This window comes from Podarcis muralis, chromosome 16 (assembly GCF_964188315.1).
Source record: "Podarcis muralis chromosome 16, rPodMur119.hap1.1, whole genome shotgun sequence".
Lineage (NCBI taxonomy): Eukaryota > Metazoa > Chordata > Lepidosauria > Squamata > Lacertidae > Podarcis > Podarcis muralis.
Genome location: NC_135670.1, coordinates 5096722 through 5116593, shown reverse-complemented (window position 1 = coordinate 5116593; position 19872 = coordinate 5096722). Strand labels below are relative to the sequence as shown.

Genomic DNA, 19872 nt, shown 5'->3' with positions numbered 1-19872 from the left:
TTCAGATACCTGGCCTGGCCAGGGAGCTTTCATACATTGAATTGGGTGTGTGTGTGCACTCTCTTGACCTTTGGCCTCTGGTGGGAAACTATAGGTCAAAAGGTAGAGGTAAAGGACCCCTGGACGGCTAAGTCCAGTTAAAGGTGACTATGGGGTTGTGGTGCTCATCTCGCTATCAGGCCGAGGGAGCCGGTGTATGTCCACAGACAGCTTTCCGGGTTGTGTGGCCAGCAGGACTAAACTGCTCTGGCGCACGGAACACCGTGACGGAAACCAGAGCGCACGGAAACGCTGTTTACCTTCCCACCGAAGTGGTACCTATTTATCTACTTACATTGGCGTGCTTTCAAACTGCTAGGTAGGCAGGAGCTGGGACAGAGTGCAGATTCGAACTGCCGACCTTCTGATCAGCAAGCCCAGGAGGCTCAGTGGTTTAGACCACAGCGCCACCCGCATCCCTTGTTTGACTATAACCCTAATTCGAAAAAGCAAAACCCACACAACCCCCTGGATGGTGCTTTTAAACTGCTAGGTTGGCAGGAACTGGGACCGAGCTACGGGAGCTCACCCCGTCGCGGGGATTCGAACCGCCGACCTTCCGATCGGCAAGCCCAAGAGGCTCAGTGGTTTAGACCACAGCGCCACCTGCGTCCCTTTGGGAAAATATATTGGGGAGCTGTCCCAGGGCAGGCTCATTAAGAGGCTCCCTGCCATCTGCAAACCCCTAGGGCTGATTTCTATGCTGAGTGCTTGAATGCAATGCAGGGGGTCAGACTAGATGACTCTAATGGGCCCTTCCAACTCTATGATTCTTTCTGTGCCCCGGAGGCTCCTCTGGTGCACACCAGCGTCCCTCCCTATGAGTCACCGGGCTGATTCACAACTTATTAAAAACAAGCCAAGCAGAAATTATACACTGTTTTAAGTGAGACCGGACAGCGAGCGACCCCTAGTGTTCAGTAAAGGCACTGCAGGTGCAAAGTAAATAAAAAGTTGCCCACACCGATATAAGTTTAAATAAAGTTGCGGTTTCTTTAAAAATAGTTTTTTTTTATTGTCAACAACAACGGGAGAATTAATTCAGGTCACTTCTCGGACAACTAGCAGGAAAAATAAAACCCATAAAAGAGAAACCTTTCTATGGAGACTCTACAAGCTGGTTAAAGTTATACCCTGGACTTTTTTTTTTTTTTAATTAATCCCTTGGAACAACAACAAAAAACAAACAAACCCCACAGTCATTCTATCTCCCCCTCCCCTCCAAGAAAAAAAAAGGAAATTGAAAGAAACTGAGACAGAACCTTAAGAGTTAATGAGCTCGCATAGAATAAACGAAACTAAAAACCGTTGTCCAATGAGGCTCTTTTTTTTTTTTTTTTGCTGTGCAAAATGTATTGTTGTGCATATTTCTATATATATATATTTATATATTTTTTTCAAACGTTTATGCCTCTAGAGCAATGACAGTACTTGGGTTCATTCCAACCGCTTTAACCTATTTGGGGAGGGGGGGGCGGAAAGGGAGGGACAGTCCAGCGGATGTCCTAGCATGAGAAATGTCAAAAGCCACAGCTTGGGGTTCACCCCGTTTCCTTCCTTTGCACAAGAAAGCGTGCAAAACTGTGTTTTTGTTTTAATTTCCAACCCCAATCCTCCCACCCCCCCAAAAAAAACCCAGTGGGAAACGTGTGGCCGAGGTGTGGCAGAACCACTCCTGACCACCAGAGGGGGCTGGACCACAATCAAACATACCATTCTTCTCGCGCCCCTTACAAACATACACAGACAAACACAAACCCCTAACCTCACCTTTCTACAAAAAACGTATGTTTCTGAAATGAAAAGGTGCTTGGAAATTCAGACTGCTTAACTCTCCCTCTTGCAACCTAGCCTTTTCTAAAAAGTAAAAAGGGGGATGGAGTGTACCATAAAACATTTTCATTGTAGTTTTCAGCTGCCTAGGCAATGGGTTTTTAGGGGGGGGGGACAGAAGGGGTTTGCATCAGTTCAATAAATAAGACGTCTTTTTAAAATATCCCCTTTTAAGGAATGAAGAATGAGGTTAGGGTGGGAAGAGATGTTCGCCATAAAGGAAACAAGGTGGAATATTAGAAAAAAATTTATTTTTTAAAAAACTAAAGCCAGTCAGACACAGCTACACTGATTCAGAGTCCCCCCAAGAATATGAAAGTTAATTAATTAGAATTCATCGTGACGTCATTAAGGCGGGAAAGGCTTTGGAATTTGGGCGTTAGTTTGCACTCTGGTGTTCACAGAAGAAAAATACTTTTTTTTTTTAGAAAAAGCAAACTCAAAAATGCTTCAAGTCCATTTCTCCCCTTGATTTTTTAAAAAGTACTACAACCTAATTGCAGAAATAATATTACTAATGAAATAAGACCAGACACAGGAGACCAGTGACTAACCATCGAGGCGAGATCTGAAGAAATTATAATTTGTGAGTTGGGGGGGGGGGGGAGGGCTGTAAGCCACTTGTTAGTCCTAGACGGAGTAGACCCCCTAGAAATTCATCCGTGTCGACTAGTTTAGGTCCATTAATTTCAAGAGGGTCTAAGCAAGGACTTGGGCGGGTGCCAACCATGCTGTCCTAACGCAAAAAGAAAATGAATGGACATTATCCTAACTTTGGCCTTAAGATACTCTAGCAGATGGGAAACATGGGTTACTATTAAAAGGGAAAAAAATGACTTTTTGGGTGGTTTTCCCCCCCAAATGACTGCAAAACCTTCCACGATCCAATCTTCCAACCTCGCCATTCTTCTTTTTCAGACTACATACATACACGTATCCACCTTTAACGGCCTGATTCATTCAGAGGGGTTTTCGTTTTAAATACAGATCAAACTTTGCAGAAAACAACCACCACAACCCACAGTGAATGCTCCCGCTGGCCAACCCCAAAGCACTCAAAAGTGGGCAGAAAGATGACAATAGATGCAACCGTTTCATCCAAAAGCCCCAGGAAAATATACTTGGGCAGGCAAAGGCAAACTCGGCCCTCCCGATGTTTTGGGACTACAACTCCCATCATCCGTAGCTATCAGGACCAGTGGTCAGGGATGATGGGAGTTGTAGTCCCAAAACAGCTGGAGGGCCAAGTTTGCCTATGCCTGTACTTGGGAGATATTTTCGGGGGTGGAAAAGAACATGTATACACACACACACACACACACACACACACACAGCCCACACGTGTGACGAGCAAATAAAATTTGGCTACTTCCCAGCTAGGCAGCGATGCTTTTCATTTTAACTATGTGCGTTATAGAGCTGTGAGCACAACTCAAGGCGGCCTTCCTTCAAAGGGTTTCTTGTCGTTTAGCAAAGGATGCTTCAGGCATCGAAAATTACCTGGGGTGGTCTCTCTCTCTCTCTCCAGGTGTTTCCACTGAAGAGGCCCTGGCTTGGCACCCACGCCCTAGGCAGGCTAGACCCGCCAGGAACAAGCACCCAAATTGTTTACCCCCTGAAATAAAGGGAGGAATGTCCGCGGCCCTCAATTCCCGTCAGCTGGCACAGCCGAGGGCCAGAGGCTTATGGTAGCTGGAGGGATGAAGGCTCTCCATCCTTCTCCTGACCCTGGAGTGATATCTTTTGGCCTTGCAGGTGCCGCTGAACTACGACTCCCATCACCGCCCCTGATGGGAGTTGTAGTTCGGCCATGTCCGGAAAGCCGAAGGCTCCTCATTTTTGCACAGGCCTTTGCCTCTTCCATCGGAGTGGGGAACTGCAGACAGGGAGTCCCGCGCCCCAATAATTCATCTGCTATTGCCCCCCACTCCAGTCTTCTGCTAGCTCCACGCAGCCACCCCTGACCGGGGGAAAATACCCCATCCGCTCTGAAATCCGTGAAGATTTGAAATTGCCGGTGGACACCACCGTAGCGAAGGGGACGGGTAGGGCAGAGCCCCCGTCCCACATGGGGTGAGAAGAGGACCCTCACCGCAAAATCCCACTTCCCTTTCATACGAGGCAGCCGAGCCCTCGACAGGCTGAGCCCGGCGGTCTGTATGGGCACCTTCGTTCTTTTCGCCCCATACTCTAAACGAAGCTATGAAGACAACCACCCCTTTCTCCGCCCCGTCCCTGTTAAGGCAGCGCAAAGGAGCTAAGAAAACTACCCGAGTTTTGTTTCGTCTTTTGCCCAGTCGTTCTGATTTTTTAAGTACACTTGCATTATCCCTCTTCGTCCTACCCTGGCAGCTTTGGAGTGGAAAAAGAATTGCATAGTTTCGGAGACTCGTCAGCGAGTCAGATGTACCTCCCCACTGGATCTTGCCCGCTTTACGGCCCCCCGTTCTTCGCTTTTCACGGGCTCCCGCTCAAACCCGTGTCAGGCGGAGGTTGCCAAGGCCGTTCCCGACCCTGGGGAAATAAACATTCGCATTGCAGCAGCGACGGTAGGTGTAGCGGGGGGAAGGAATTTTCTAAAAACGCCATAGATTTCCAGGGGCTTGGGGGGAGGGCAGGATTTGTGGGAAAACGGGAGGTCATTTCGCTCTCCCGCCCCCCAAAACAAGAAAAATATAGTGTATAGTTAGTTTTCTGTTTTTTACATCCCTCCCGCCCGCTACCCGCCCCTCCCCTCTAACACAAATGTAGAGCCCTGTTAAAAATATATATCTATAATTCTTTAGTATTTTTACTCGTCATTCCCACAGTCAAAGTATCGGCTCGGCAAAAGAGAGCCAGATTATTTCTACTCAGCAGAACAGAGGTAGTCTAGGAGAAAAACAAAACGAAAGAAAAGAAAACAGCTCGTGCGGGAAGGGAGTGATTCTCTGCAGGTAAGAGAATTTGTACACACACGTGTAACCGGCGTTGCAGAGGGGCCGTGGAAATCGAACCACAGTGATGCCCAGATAACTCTCTTTCGCCCCATCTCCCCCGGTTTTCAAGTTGTTTGCAGAGGTTTATTGCTCTTAACAAAGTCCCCACCAATTCAAGTTCTGGTTTCTATTCCCACCCCACTCCCCCAAAGTAGGTCTGACCATCTAAAGAACAGGCTTGAGTTTTGTTTTTTTGCTTTTTTGCACAGTAAAAAACTCTCTCTCAATCACACACACACACACACACACACACACACACACACTCAGTATTGCAACTTGATGGTTCCCTCCCTTCGCCCACCCCACCCGCAGCTCCCTACAAGAGAGGGTCTTTTTTGTTTGTTTGTTTTAATAAAAAATATATCTTTTTAAAAAGAATATCTCAAGCCCAACTCATCTAAAAAGGCTTCGAAGCTAGCTGCGACAGACCGGAGAGGATTGCGGGAAGGAGAGGGGCAGAACCTGGACACAGCGGAGGTTAACAGGAGTGTTGAGACTCAAGAGAAAGGGGGAAAAGGTCCTTTTTCCGACTTAAAAAAAAAAGCCATGTTTTAAGGGGTGGGAGAAAAACCTAAAAATGTTTAAATAAAAAAATCAAAAAAAGCTGGTTAATATTACTTAATAAAAAGAGGAAAAAAAGATTTCAAACTTGGGGGGGAAATGTAGGGATGGCGGGTTTAATCCCTTTGAAATGAAAAAAGGAAAATCACGTCGGGGGCAGATAGAGAGAAAGGCCCCCCCTTTCAAAACCATGTATGTTTTACCCTTGGAATTCAAAGCTTTGGTCTAGAAGATCTGTTCGGTTTGACGGCTTCCGACCTGCAAAACTCAAACCTTCCCGATTCCTCCAACCCTTTGCCAATCCCCTCTGCTCTCCAACAGCATTCGCTGCCCTCTCTCCACGCTCCCCCCCCCCCGGAAGCGAGGGGGGGGTCTCGCCTTCCGCCCCACGCCCCCCACCAGCAGCTTGCTGCCCCCTCTGACACCGGCCAGCCCTTCTCCTCGACGAGGCGGGGAGGGAGGGGCGAGGGGAAGGGAGGACGCGTTATTGCATTGCCCACAGATCGCGTGGGTCCGGGGGGCCAGGAAGTCCGGTGCCCGGCCCTTCAGAACCTGTGTATCAAGGCCTCCCTTTCCTTTCGCTTCAGCTCCTCCTTGTAGCAGCAGGAGCAGTAGTTCCCGGTCTCCGGGTGCCCGTAAAAGCTGCAGTTCGGCTGTTTGCATTTCGTCTGCTGGAGGTTGTAGAGCAGTCGGGCTTTGCTGCGCTCGCCGCCTTTTGGAGAGCAGCCGCCCGCCTCCGTGTACTCCCGGAAGCCGTTGGCGGGCAGGCCCGGGCAGGGAGAAGGGTCGCAGTCTGCCCCCACGTAGCTGGGGGGCGTGTCCGTCTCGGTGGGAGAGAAGCGCCCGCCCAGGTGGGAAGGGCTGGTCTGGTACGGGTGAGGGCGGCCCGGCGGGCAGTGCCTGGGCAAGGTGGCATAGGGCGGCAGGGGGCTGCAGGGTCCGCCGGCAAGCTGCCTCCGGCTCTCTTGGTAGCTGGGCGGGTGGGAGCCCTCCACGCCGCCCGTCATGGAGGGGCGAGGGATGGTGAAGACCCCTGAGTAGCTGGAGGGGAAGCCGGCCATCTTAGCCCCCACGGCAGCCAGGTCGGGGCTCTGGAGCCCGTATGGAGGGAGCCCTGGAGGGTACGCCGTGCCCAGCAAGCCCTCCTCGCCTTTGAGGGGGTTGCCGTCCGAGTCCGGCCTCTTGGCCGCCGTCCCGCTGCTGCCCAGCGCCGCGGCTGCCTTCCTCTCCGCCTCCTTCTGCTTCTGCTCCGCCGAAAAGCGCTCCTCGGCATCCGAGAGGTACCGCTGGATCATCTCCTCCTGGAACGGGTGCCGGTGGCTGGTCTTGAGCTGCCCGGCGAAGATGAACTTCCGCTCCCCTTGCATGGCGGCCCGCAGGATGCTCAAACTCAGCCGGACGTCGCTGCTGTACTTGCAGCCGTCCGGCGGCTTCTCGGCAGCCGCCTTGCCCGCGGCGCAGGGCTTCTCGGGCGGAGTGGCTGAGTCGCTGGACAGCGCCTCGTCCTTGCTGCCCTTCCTCACCTTGACAGAGCCCTTCTTCTTCTTCTTCTCCAGGGTCTCGCCCCCTTGCCCGTTGCTGATGCCCCCCTTGATCGTCCGGCTGTGCATCAGGCCCCCCATGTTCTTCTTCAGCTTGCTGCCCAGCGTCTTACCAAAGCTGCCGAGCTTGTTGGCCACCGAATCAGCCCGCTTCTTCTCCTTGTCCTTCTCCCGCTCCTTCTTGGTCTTCTCCTTCTCTTTGCTGCTGCTCTTACTGCCTCCGCTGTTGCTGGCAGAGCTGCTGCAGACAGACTCCTTGTCCGAGTCGCCCGAGTCGGCCGCAGACCGGGCATCGTCCCCCGCGGAAGCAGTTGGCGACTCGGGCTGCGCGAGAGGCGCCTAGGGAAAGTGGGGCAGGAGAGAGAGAGAGAGAGAGAGAGAGAGAGAGAGAGAGGCAGACTTAGCAAGGGTCTGCTTTGCCCTCTTTTGGGGGATGGTCTTGTTAGCCCTTGGTGACCCGGAAACTACAACTAATCCAGAACGCAGCAGCCAGACTGGTGACTGGGAGCGGCCGCCGGGGCCGTATAACACCGGTCTTGAAAGGCCTACATTGGCTCCCAGTATGTTTCCGAGCACAATTCAAAGTGTTGGTGCTGACCTTGAAAGCCCTAAAGGGCCTCGGTCCAGTATATCTGAAGGAGCGTCTCCACCCCCATCGTTCAGCCCGGACACTGAGGTCCAGCGCCGAGGGCCTTCTGGCGGTTCCCTCCCTGCGAGAAGCCAAGTTACAGGGAACCAGGCAGAGGGCCTTCTCAGTGGTGGCACCTGCCCTGTGGAACGCCCTCCCACCAGATGTCAAAGAGAACAACAACCACCAGAATTTTAGAAGACATCTGAAGGCAGCCCTGTTTAGGGAAGCTTTTAATGTTTGATGTATTACATTATTTTAATATTTTTTTGGAAGCCGCCCAGAGTGGCTGGGGAAGCCCAGCCAGATGGGTGGGGTATAAATAATAAAATAATAATAATAATTATTATTATTATTATTAGCGTTCCCTCTACGCCAGAGCAGAACAGGAATCGGTTTATAGGACACCTGCCCTCCTTGGAAACTGGAAGGAAGTTTCCCTTACCTGCATTTCACAAGGCAACGTGATCCACTTTACATTCATGTAGCTGTGCAGTAGGTGTAGCTTGGCTTCCAGCGAGAGCGTCACACTAGACGAAAACAACGGGGGAAAGACGCGAGGCAGAGTCAAAAGTCAGAGCTGGAAGACTCCCTGTAGGATCTCTTCAACACTCCCAAGTACCTCACTTTCTCCCACAAGTTGAAACCATGGCGCTCAGAAACCATTAAAGCGGGAGACCTTCCGGGCCGGAGTTAAATTCCAGATTCCAAGATGGCTGTCTCTCCTTCCTCAAAAAGGCAGCCACTCTCCTCGCCTGCCACCTCCCTCCCCTCCACCGATCAATCCTCCTCCTCATCCCACCCAGCACAAGCTCACCCCTTAAGAACGTAGGCCCTGCTGGATGAGACCCTGGATGAGACCACGCCTTCCCCAGACTGTGTTGTCTGAGTCCTTCCGACCTCCCGAGTGGCTCCCCTTTGTTGTCCCCAAACCGACCCCTTCCCACTCACCTGGCCAGCCGGACATTGTCGTTGTCGTCCTTACCCCACTCCCAGTCTTTCCCGGGGTCCACAGCAAAGTGCACTGGGAGCAGCTTGTGCTCCGAGTCGGTGAGCGGGATCACAGCTGTGGAGGAAAAAAGGAACAGCTCTTTCAGAGGCCGGGAAAGGCAAGAGCCGGGAGGCTGCAGGAAAGCAAAGGGGAGAGGCAGCCAGGCAAAGGCTGAGAAGCTCGCCCCTTTCAGAAGCAGACCCAGCACCATCCAGCTCGAGGGAGACTCGGGTTCAAAAGGAGGTTGGCAGGGGCTGGGATGGAGTTACTGACTCGGCTGAGGTTAAGGTTGTGCTTTTGGGACTGTGTGGGTCCCCAGATGTTGCTGGACTACAACTCCCATCATTCCTAGCCAGCATGACCAGTGGTCAGGGATGATGGGAGTTGTAGTCCAACAACATCTGGGGACCCACAGGTTGAGAACCGCTGGTTTAGAGGAAAGGAAGGTAGGAGGCAACATGACAGGAGTTGCTAAAATAACTTGCTGGAGAAGTGATTTCCTATCACTCTCATCAAACTTGAGACTTGATGGCAAATGGTGGCCATCTTCCTGTGGCAGTGAGTTCCACAGCTTAACTCTGTGCTGCGTGGGAAAATCTCTCAACATTCAGCTTCACTGGATGTCCACGACTTCCACTGTCGTGCAAGAGGGAGGGAGACTTTTATCCTTCCGCCTTCTCAGCCGGGCATAAGCTTAGAAGCGCTGCCCCTCTGCACGTACCTTGTTCCTTGGGAGGTTCTTTCTGCTCCATGGATACCAGGGCAGAGAAGTGGGCCTGGTCGTAGGCTAGGACCAGGGGAGAGCGGTGGCACTTGTTGGCGGGGACCTCCAAGGGCAGATAAATGCCGCCAAAGGGGATGGGAGCGAATGCTGAGAGAGAGAGAGAGAGAGAGAGAGAGAGAGAGAGAAGTGAGAAGGAACTGAGTACCCTGCTGATGATACAGAAATACCCTCAGTTGTGGGCTGCAAGAGTTAACTTTCAGTCCACTGCAACACTGGCGGGAACTCAAAGCAACCCTTGGCAGCAGCGTCTGCCTGATGCCCCTCTGCACGAGTGCCTGCTCTGGGCCTTGCCTCCTTCCAATACAGTGGTGCCTCGCAAGACGAAATTAATTCGTTCCGCGAGTTTTGTCATCTTGCGATTTTTTTTTCGTCTTGCGAAGCACGGTGTCGGGAAAGTTTTGGAAAAGCTTCAAAAATCACCAAAGTCTTTAAAAGCCTAAAAAAAGGCTACCACACCGCGTTCTATGAGTTGCTCCTCGAAGTCAAGTCGCAACTGTATTAACGGTGTTAAGAAAAAGGAAACAAACTTGCAAGACGTTTCCGTCTTGCGAAGCAAGCCCATAGGGAAAACCGTCTTGCGAAGCAGCTCAAAAAACAAAAAACCCTTTCGTCTAGCGAGTTTTTTGTCTTGCGAGGCATTCGTCTTGCGAGGTACCACTGTATGTCCCTCATTAGGGATTGTACGGGACGCAACTGGAGCCATCCCCTCATTCCCAATCTGGTTTGACCCCCACCCCTGTGGAAGAAGTTGAGCGCCGCCCAGCCTCCCTCTTCAGTGGAGCGAGGAGATGTCTGCCCTCTGCGTTTGCTCCACAGCCACTGCTCCTACCTTCCCCTCCAGAGTCTCGCAGCATGGTGTCTGCCACGACCACGATGGGCCTCTTGAGCACGTGGGCCAGGACGAAGACGTGGAACTCTTCCAGGCTCTCGTACACGGGCTCCTCGGAGCCTTCCACACTGCGGGGTGGCGGGGGAGAAAGGGGAGCACTGTCAGACATTTTGATTCGGGAGTGGTTGGCAGCAAGCATAAATGCAAACAGCTTCAGCTGGGGGAAATGGGGAGCGAAGACCAGAAAGGGGGCAGCACGGATTGGAGAGCCTCAGCCACTGGCATGGCCAACAGCCAGGGGAAATGATGAGAGTTGGACCACAGGGACGTCTGAGAGGCCACAGGCACCCTCAACCTCTACTCTAAACAAGCAGCCTCCGAAGTGCTGTTCTGCTCATTAACTTATTTATGTGATAAAATTTACACAGTGCTTGATTGTAACAGCCCTCAAAGCGGTTTACAAAAAAGGAATAAAGCAAAATGATCGCTAAGAACAATTAAAAACAACAATTTAAGTCTTTTGAAAAGTTTAAATTCTGAACACCTGAGTAGGCTTGTCTAAAGAAAAATGTTCTCGGCAGATGCTGAAAAGTGTACAGTGAAGAAACCTGCCTGATATCAACAGGCAGGGAGTTCCAAAGTGTAGGCGATCTGATCAGATTTTAGAGACCCGATGCCAGATGCCAATGCATTTCAAACATCCTGTTTAGAGAAGTGTTTCCCTAAACTTGAATCTCCAGCTGTTGTTGGACTCCAACCCCCATCATCCCTGACCACTGGTCCTGCTAGCTAGGGATGATGGGAGTTGTAGTCCAACAACTGGAGACCTAAGTGTGAGAAACACTGATTTAGAGCTTGCCTCCACTGCTGTATGGCTGTAAACCATGGACATGAGGAAGCAGGTGGACTTCCAGATGTTGTTGCTGGACTCCAGCTCCCATCATCCTCCCCAACCTGAGCCGTGCAGGGCTCTCAAAAGGTCATCACCCTCACAACGGTTGTCCATCGAGTTCCCACTGTCAGTTTGCATTTCTTCTTTTTTCACTGCTGCAACCGGATTTCTTATGGACAGTGCCAATCCTGAATGTAATGGATTTGTGACCATTAAGCTCATTTGCCTTCAGTAGCAGTAATGCTCTGCTGGATGAAATACAATTGCCTCTGGTCTATTTTGGGGGGGATCTACTCTGCTAACTATACGTTGGAATGTACTCTGGATCATTATTGAGTAGGATTTCATGGCATCCACTCCCACGTTAATGTGGCTCTTGCAAGACAGACACATTCCTGCTCTAGCAGGAGAGCGCAGCTATTGTATACCCTTGACCGAAGAAGGGTACACTCCTTCTATCTGGGATGGTCGTCCTCTTCCACCGAGCGCACAGCTTCGGGAGGGACGCACATGGAGAGTTGAGGGAAGAAGGGGACACCCGCCTACCCAGCCAGAACAGCCAAATCAACCCTGGCAATCAATGGGGTGACTGATGTCACAGCCAGATCGCCCTCACAGCCATTCCTGCTCGGAATTTAATCTCAATTATTTACAATTTTTGTTTCATCCGCAAGAAAGAAGGGCTTTTTCGCTGGCTAGGTTCAATTCTAATCCTTCTAACCTCCTTTGGGGTAGGTTTGCGGGTTTGGCAGAAGGAGATCGGATCTGCCCATGCGATGCCCACCTGGTGGAAACTCCAGCTCACATGGCCCTCAAATGCAAAATGTATGATGATCTCCGCCAACAGTTTCTAGACCATCTATGTATTCCAACATGGAAACCAGCGACGGAGGTCATGCGCTTCTTATTACAAGGGAGAGACCAGGAGCTCACCAAGACAGTAGCTAAGTTCCTCTATTTGATTTTTTATCGCTGAAGTACACTACAGGATCCTGCCCTTGCTGGAAACCCACAGAGATGAGGCGGATTGCTCGCCTCTTCTGCCCTTTGGCGGGTGACCGTGCCGTTGGGGTAGCGACGAGATTGAACTGGCCTATCTATTTTAAATGTATTCTGAATGTTCTTAAGGTAAAGATAAAGGGACCCCTGACCATTAGGTCCAGTCGTGACCGACTCTGGGGTTGCAGCGCTCATCTCGCTTTATTGGCCGAGGGAGCCGGCGTACAGCTTCCGGGTCATGTGGCCAGCATGACTAAGCCGCTTCTGGCGAACCAGAGCAGCGCACAGAAACGCCATTTACCTTCCCGCCGGAGCGGTACCTATTTATCTACTTGCACTTTGACGTGCTTTCAAACTGCTAGGTGGGCAGGAGCAGGGATTGAGCCGTCGTGGGGATTCGAACCACCAACCTTCAGATTGGGAAGTCCTAGGCTCTGTGGTTTAACCCACAGCGCCACCTGCTTATGTGATGCCAATAAAGGTTATTTGACTTGACACTCCTGCATTATGGACCACCTGAAGTTTCTGGGGAGCCTTCAAGGGCAGAGCCCAGTGTAACAATCTTGGGTGTGATCTGTGGGGAGCAGGGAAATACCACTCACCCTCCGCAGCTCCCTCCATTTGTGCCGTAGTGCATGCGTGGCTCGCTGGAAGCCAGCTTGATCAGTTCGTTCCACTCCTTTTGCCATTCCTCTTCTGTGTAAACGAGGCCAGACTAAGGTGGCGGGAAAACAAGCAAGAAGAGAGGGAAAACCAATATGTAAATCAAGGCTTCTCGCCACACTGCAAGGATACTTTCAAGATGTTTGCAGGGCATGGGGCATTCCTGGAGGTTAACTGTCCCGGGCTTCATGAACGCTCAGAGAGGATCCGGTGCTAAAGCTAGCCTGGTGTGGACATAACCGGCGCTTGGAAAACGAGGTGCAACTTAGGTTAGCCTTTATCGGCGAGGCTACTGTCAGGTACGCCTGGCCACAAAACTGGTAAGAGCCAGTTAAGGGGGAATGTTAAGAGTTAAAAATCAGGTGAGGTACAAGGAGGGCTCTGCACGTCCAGTAAAAAATAATAATAATGGATTGAGTAAGTGTTTCAAGAGTCCCATGGACTGCAAGAAGATCAAACCTCTCCATTCTGAAGGAAATCAGCCCTGAGTGCTCACTGGAAGGACAGATCCTGAAGCTGAGGCTCCAAGACTTGGCCACCTCATGAGAAGAGAAGACTCCCTGGAAAAGACCCTGCTGTTGGGAAAGATGGAGGGCACAAGGAGAAGGGGACGACAGAGGACGAGATGGTGGGACAGTGTTCTCAAAGCTACCAGCATGAGTTTGACCAAACTGTGGGAGGCAATGGAAGACAGGAGTGCCTGGCGTGCTCTGGCCCATGGGGTCACAAAGAGTCGGACACGACTAAACAACACAACAACAATTTCACAAACACACACAGACACCACTGGCTTCCTCTTTTAACTTCCCATCACAAACAGCGATGTTTGCCCAATCGAAGAGTCACGAAGAGTCAGACACGACTAAACGACTAAACAACAACAACAAATGGTTTCAAAGGAATGTGTTTGGGTGAGATATGGTGGGGTGACAGGGTGGCAAGTGGTGGTTGGGGGGAGAGAAAGCAGCTCAGATGACGTGCATTTTGCCTGTGTAGCGTGTGTTATAATGGAAATACAGTCATACCTTGTATCCCGAACGCCGCAAACCCAGAAGTGAGTGTTTCGGTTTGCAAATGTTCTATGGAGCCCGAATGTCTGATGCGGCTTCTGATTGGCTGCAGGAGCTTCCTGCAGCCAATCGGAAGCCACACCTTGGTTTCCGAACGTTTTGGAAGTCGAACGGACTTCCGGAACGGATTCTGTTTGGCTTCCGAGGTACAACTGTACTCTTGCAGACTCTGGCCTGTAACGTGTTGCTGAATAGAGTCTGGCCTACTGGGGATTCGGTGCAAACCTCTGTCCTGAACCACCCCCACCCCCAGGGAACTTTCTCCCACAATAAGGAAGGCATAAAAAACCGCTTGGGATTTGTGGGCATCCCTATGTTCCAAGACATAGGAAAGAGATCCTGGGCTGAGCCTCAGCCCAAAGGAAGTGCTGGGTGCCAGTGGAGGCTGGTCGTAAGGAAACCCCAAGGGCCCTGCAGGATCAGGCCTCACCTCTTTGTTCTGCTGCGTCTGCTGCCACCTCCACCGCCGCTTGAGGGCCTCCCTTTCCACCCCTTTGTCCATGAGGGCGTAGAGGGCTTTGCGGAGCATCAGATCCCGGTCGTGAAAACCCCACATGCCTAGAGGGAGGAAAAAGAGAAATTTTAGAAAGAACCAAACAAGTGGTACTTAAGCCTTCTATTCATTAATTCCACCCACCCCTTGTCTTCCATGAGGATAAATAACACCCCCCCCCCCAAAAAAAGCATTACGGAACAATAATGCTGGAAATGTTTAATGCAACTGTTCTTTACCTGGAATTTTAATATTTTAACCCACATGCAACTGCACTCATTCCACCTGCCTATTTCATACTTTTGTTTGCCATCTTTTATCATTTTCATCTGTTGCTGTAATTGTTCTCTCCGTTTCATATGCCTTATAAGATGAGGGGGGAAATCTTTTACCCTCTAAAATTGCGGAAAATGTTAGCTGTCATCATAATGCTCTCTTTTGAAAATATGTAGGTTTATATTTATTCATTGTGGTCCCCCCCCAAAAAAAATGATGTCTCAAGACTTGTAAATTCATAAAATACAAATAGGTGGACAAATGTAACACTACATTATTTCCCCAAAGCATCAAGCACAAACAATACTGGGTGGAATCTACACACATTTTAAAAAACGCTGTGAAAAGGTTTTTTTAAAAAAAAGTTTTGAAAAATGCAATGGTTTTTGCATAGCTCACTGCCGCCATCTAGTGTCACATTTGCATACTACACTTTACAACACATGTAAAATGTTTTGTTTGCAGCTGTATAGCTGAGTCCCTGGAAAACATTCATTTTCTGTGTTAAGATGGCAAACGTCCTTCAGAAACTTTACGGCGATACTGGTAATTGTCAGTTGTATACTATGCCCTGGTATATAGGTATGATATATAGCAGGCATCCCCAAACTCAGCCCTCCAGATGTTTTGGGACTACAACTCCCATCATCCCTAATAGGACCAGTGGTCAGGAATGATGGGAATTGTAGTCCCAAAACATCTGGAGGGCCAAGTTTGGGGGTGCCTGATATAGAGCCTATCTATACATATACAGCATGTAATGTAAATAAATATTTGCATACACACACACACACACACACACACACACACAGGCACACACATTCTTACATGTCCATATAAACATTCATAGATATGCTAACACACACAGTTAAGCTGTGCATTAGGGAATCTGAATTGGCCTCTCGATACCTCATTCTATGCCAGGAGTCAATGACCTTTTAGAATTTTGAGGAAGGTGCCGTGGGCGCCGGGCACAAAATGGCCGCCAAGAGGGCGTGGCATCGCACAAATGGCTGCTGCATGGCGTGTGCAAGCAAGGTTCAGCCTGGGCAGATGAGATTTAAGCAGAAGAGCCTTGTGTGCATCGTGGATTGCTTTGCAGGGGATATTTACTGAAATATTTTGTGGGCTCTGTGGAAGGCTCAGGGACGCTGTGTCCCATTGCACTGGCTTTTAAAATGCACTGCATTGGTGGCAGGGAGGTCTTACCTAGTGATGCAGCATGGAGCAGGCAGTTCCCATCACCCGTCGTGGCTAAGGGGAGCAACCGCTGGCAGCTGGGATCGACATTGGCCCACCAGTTCAGACGACCTGGTCAAAAAGGAGAAGAAACAGGAAGCAGTTATTTTGTGCTTTTTGAGGTTCTGGGCATTTTCAAGCCCAGTCTCTCTCTTTCTACAAGCCTCGCGCCAACATCGGCCACAGTTCACTAGACATTTGACGCACCAGGAGACCAGTTTTTTGTTTCGTTTGTTTCATAAAATTCACAAAAATCCTCAAAGCAATTTACAAGAGATAAGGCAGTAAAATCAAGAAAGGTAAACGTCTGAGGAGCACCAAACCCCATCGGTGGATGGAACAGCAGAAGAGATGAAACCACATCTGCGGGGAAGCCAGAACAGTTGTGGACCTGCAAAAAGGGTTCCAGAGATTGCGCCCCCTTTCTTGCCACTCAGAGGACAAAACGCCTGCACAGTATTTGGAGGCGGGGAGTTGGAGCAGGCCCACATCCCTGCCTTCCCAAGGAATAACAGCAGGTTATGTCAGAGGACGGCACACCTTGCGGAAATATTCTGCCTCGCAGGGCCTCTCAAACGTCCCCGGGGGAGAAGGAACGAGGGAGCCGCCTGAACGCGTCTCCAGGCTGGTCAGGGCCTGGCTTGGCTGAAGATCGGTTTTTCCTGATATACCGTATTTTTCGCTCTATAACACGCACCTGACCATAACACGCACATCGTTTTTAGAGGAGGAAAACAAGGGAAAAAATATTCTGAATGAAACAGTGGACGTATCATTTTTGTGCTTCATGCTGTGGCCACAGACATGTGATCTGATGGTGAATTTGGGGTGACCCAATGCAAAAATCCTGAGAATCCCTGTGGATCCATGCTTTGTAACCACGTTTTTGCACCATTGCAGCCCCAGGCAACAGTGGGTGCGTGATTTTTTTGGGGGGGCAGGCTGTAGCCATGGACATGCTATGTGCTCTGATGGTGAATTTTGGCTGACCCAATGCAAAGATCCTGAGGATCCATGTGGACCCATACTTTTTAACCACGTTTTTGCACCATTGCAGCCCCAGGCAACAGTGGGTGCATGATTTTTTTTGGGGGGGACAGGCTGTAGCCATGGACATGCTATGTGCTCTGATGGTGAATTTTGGCTGACCCAATGCAAAGATCCTGAGGATCCATGTGGATCCATGCTTTGTAACCACGTTTTTGCACCATTGCAGCCCCAGGCAACAGTGGGTGCATGATTTTTTTTTTGGGGGGGGGGGACAGGCTGTAGCCATGGACATGCTATGTGCTCTGATGGTGAATTTTGGCTGACCCAATGCAAAGATCCTGAGGATCCATGTGGATCCATGCTTTGTAACCACGTTTTTGCACCATTGCAGCCCCAGGCAACAGTGGGTGCATGATTTTTTTTTGGGGGGGGGACAGGCTGTAGCCATGGACATGCTATGTGCTCTGATGGTGAATTTTGGCTGACCCAATGCAAAGATCCTGAGGATCCATGTGGATCCATGCTTTGTAACCACGTTTTTGCACCATTGCAGCCCCAGGCAACAATGGGTGTGTGATTTTGGGGGGGCAGGCTGTAGCCATGGACATGCTGTGTGCTCTGATGGTGAATTTGGGGTGACCCAATGCAAAGATCCTGAGGATCCATGTGGATCCATGCTTTGTAACCACATTTTAAGTGGGGAGGGAAGGAAAAACACAGAAGGCTAAGAATGCAGGAGGGCTATAACGTGAGGAAAGGAAGGCAAAAGTTTTCCCCCACCCACCCACACAAGCCAGCCAGCCTGCGCTCTCTCTCCCTCCCTCTCCCTCCCACCAGCATGACAGAAGAAAGCATTTTAACTGCATTAAGAACTATTTAGCAGCGAAACCTAAGCTTTGCCATCCCTTAAGAGGTACAGACACTGTAATCTTCCAGATCGCATGAATTTACAGGCAAAACACTGTTTAAGGATTTCATCCTTTTAAATGGAAGAAAGCATATTTGAATGCTGTGTGTCTCCAAAAACAAAAAGCAGGAAGTCAAATCAGAATTTTAAGCCGAACCTGTAATCTCTCTTCCCTTCACAAACATTGTTCCCTCCGGAGCAGGGAGAGGATAGAACGAGGGACGCTCTGCTCTCCCCTCTACTTGCCTGGAGGGGAGGGGCTTTCCCTGCTCTTTGTTCCGTTTGAGCAAACACAGTAACGAAACAGAGCAGGGTGGGCAGTAAGACCCTGAGGCAGAATGCAGGAAAGCCACCACTTCCTCTCTCACGGAGCTCCCTTCTCCCTGAAGCGCGGTTTGATTTTTGCCTCATTTTTCGGCTCCAGGGACCACACATTCGCTGCATAACACGCACAGACATTTCCCCTTCCTTTTTAGGAGAAAAAATCTGCGTGTTATAGAGCGAAAAATACGGTACCTCTTTAAAACGACAACAACCTACAATTAAACCTGAAAGGAGGGGTTTCAGTGGATGCTAATAGGGCGAACGTGAGGAAAGTGCGACCCGAGAGCCACAGGAGGGGTGACAAAGTAGGTTTTGTGGTCCAATTTCCCAACATCCACCCCGCCCGCCCCCCAAATTTAAAGTGTCAGCTATCTGCAAGGAGGGATCGGGACAATTTATTTATTTATAACAATGGACTGTTCTTCCCTTCAATTCAGATAAGACTCTACGGCTGCAATTCTGCGATATATGATAGGATATATATAAATATACGAATTAAGAGCCAGTGTGGTATTGGACTAGGATCTGGGAGATCACGGTTCGAATCCCCACTCAGCCATGAAGCTCACGGGGTGTGATTTTGGGGGCTAGTCATCACCTCTCAGCCTACTTCACAAGACTGTTGTTAGGCTAAAGTGGGGAACAGGAGGAGAACTAGCCACACCACACTGGGAGGAAAAAGTGCTATATAAATGTAATCAATAAATAATAGAAGGTAAAGGTAAAGGTAAAGGTGAAGGTGAAGGATGGTTAAGTGCAGTCAAAGGTGACTATGGGGTTGCGGCGCTCATCTCGCTTTCAGGCCGAGGGCGCCAGCGTTTGTCCACAGACAGCTTTCCAGGTCATGTGGCTAGCATGTCTAAACCGCTGCTGGCGCACGGAGGACCGTGACGAGTGCCAGAATGCAAGGAAATGCTGTTTACCTTCCCGCCACAGCGGTACCTATTTATCTACTTGCACTGGTGTGCTTTCGAACTGCTAGGTGGGCAGGAGCTGGGACAGAGCAATGGGAGCTCCCTCCGTCGCGGGGATTCGAACCGCCGACCTTCTGATCAGCAAGCCCAAGAGGCTGAGTGGTTTAGACCACAGTGCCACCCGGTATTGGATTTGTGACCATTATGCTTATTTGCCTTCAGTAGCAGTAAATCTCTGCTGGATGAAATCCAATTGCCTCTGGTCTATTTATTGGGAATCCTGCAACGTGTTGAAGTTTTTACCCTGCTAACTATATGCTGGAGTTCTGCTCTGGATCAATATTGAGTAGAATTCCAGGCATCACCTCATCGTTTCTGTGGCCAGGCCAGCTGGGCAATCCTTCCCCATGCTCTAGCGCTGAGCCTGGTCTTCAGAGGGGAAAGGGCGCCCAGGGAAGTTTACGTCCTGGGCAACCGCCACCCAAGAAAACAGACGTGGTGCGGCGTTGACGTCACGGGCGCTTACCAGCCTGCTCCAGCGCCACCAGCATCGACTGCTCGATGAGATCGCGCTCGATGAAGCACCGGAACTCCTCGTTGTAGACGGTCAGGTCGGGAAGCTGGAAGGTGCAGATGGGCATCTCTGGGAGGTGCTCCCCGCTGCCGCCGATCCCCCCGCCGCTGCCCCCGCCCCCGTTGCTGGAGACGTGAGAGCGAGCCATGGAGACGATGGTGGAGCTGGCATGAGAGATGCCGCGAGACAGGCGCTTCTCTGAAAAGAGAAAGGGGAGCCATTATTTCATCAACGCAGGCTTTCCGAATGCAACACATTCCCAGGAAACCGTTCGCTAGGTCGAGTGTTCACATGGAGAGCCGACGGTCTCCATTATCCCCTGTGGGACCATTTCTAATTGGGGATTT

General features: G+C 50.4%; 1 protein-coding gene across 3 annotated transcripts in view; it reads right to left on the bottom strand.

Annotated features, from left to right (window-relative positions):
• Positions 1-2728: 2728 nt before the first annotated feature.
• OTUD7B (OTU deubiquitinase 7B) overlaps positions 2729-19872 on the bottom strand; it is a 52022-nt gene continuing 34878 nt past the window's right edge. For all 3 annotated transcript variants that reach the window (XM_028709212.2, XM_028709211.2, XM_077920190.1), the window contains exons 4-12: positions 19478-19723; positions 15787-15888; positions 14239-14366; positions 12678-12790; positions 10185-10312; positions 9293-9442; positions 8532-8646; positions 8026-8110; positions 2729-7291 (exon numbers count right to left, since the gene is read on the bottom strand). In XM_028709212.2, the coding sequence (XP_028565045.2) occupies positions 5957-7291; positions 8026-8110; positions 8532-8646; positions 9293-9442; positions 10185-10312; positions 12678-12790; positions 14239-14366; positions 15787-15888; positions 19478-19723 (2402 nt within the window). In that variant the 3' untranslated portion in view covers positions 2729-5956. The remainder of the gene's footprint in view (positions 7292-8025; positions 8111-8531; positions 8647-9292; positions 9443-10184; positions 10313-12677; positions 12791-14238; positions 14367-15786; positions 15889-19477; positions 19724-19872) is intronic.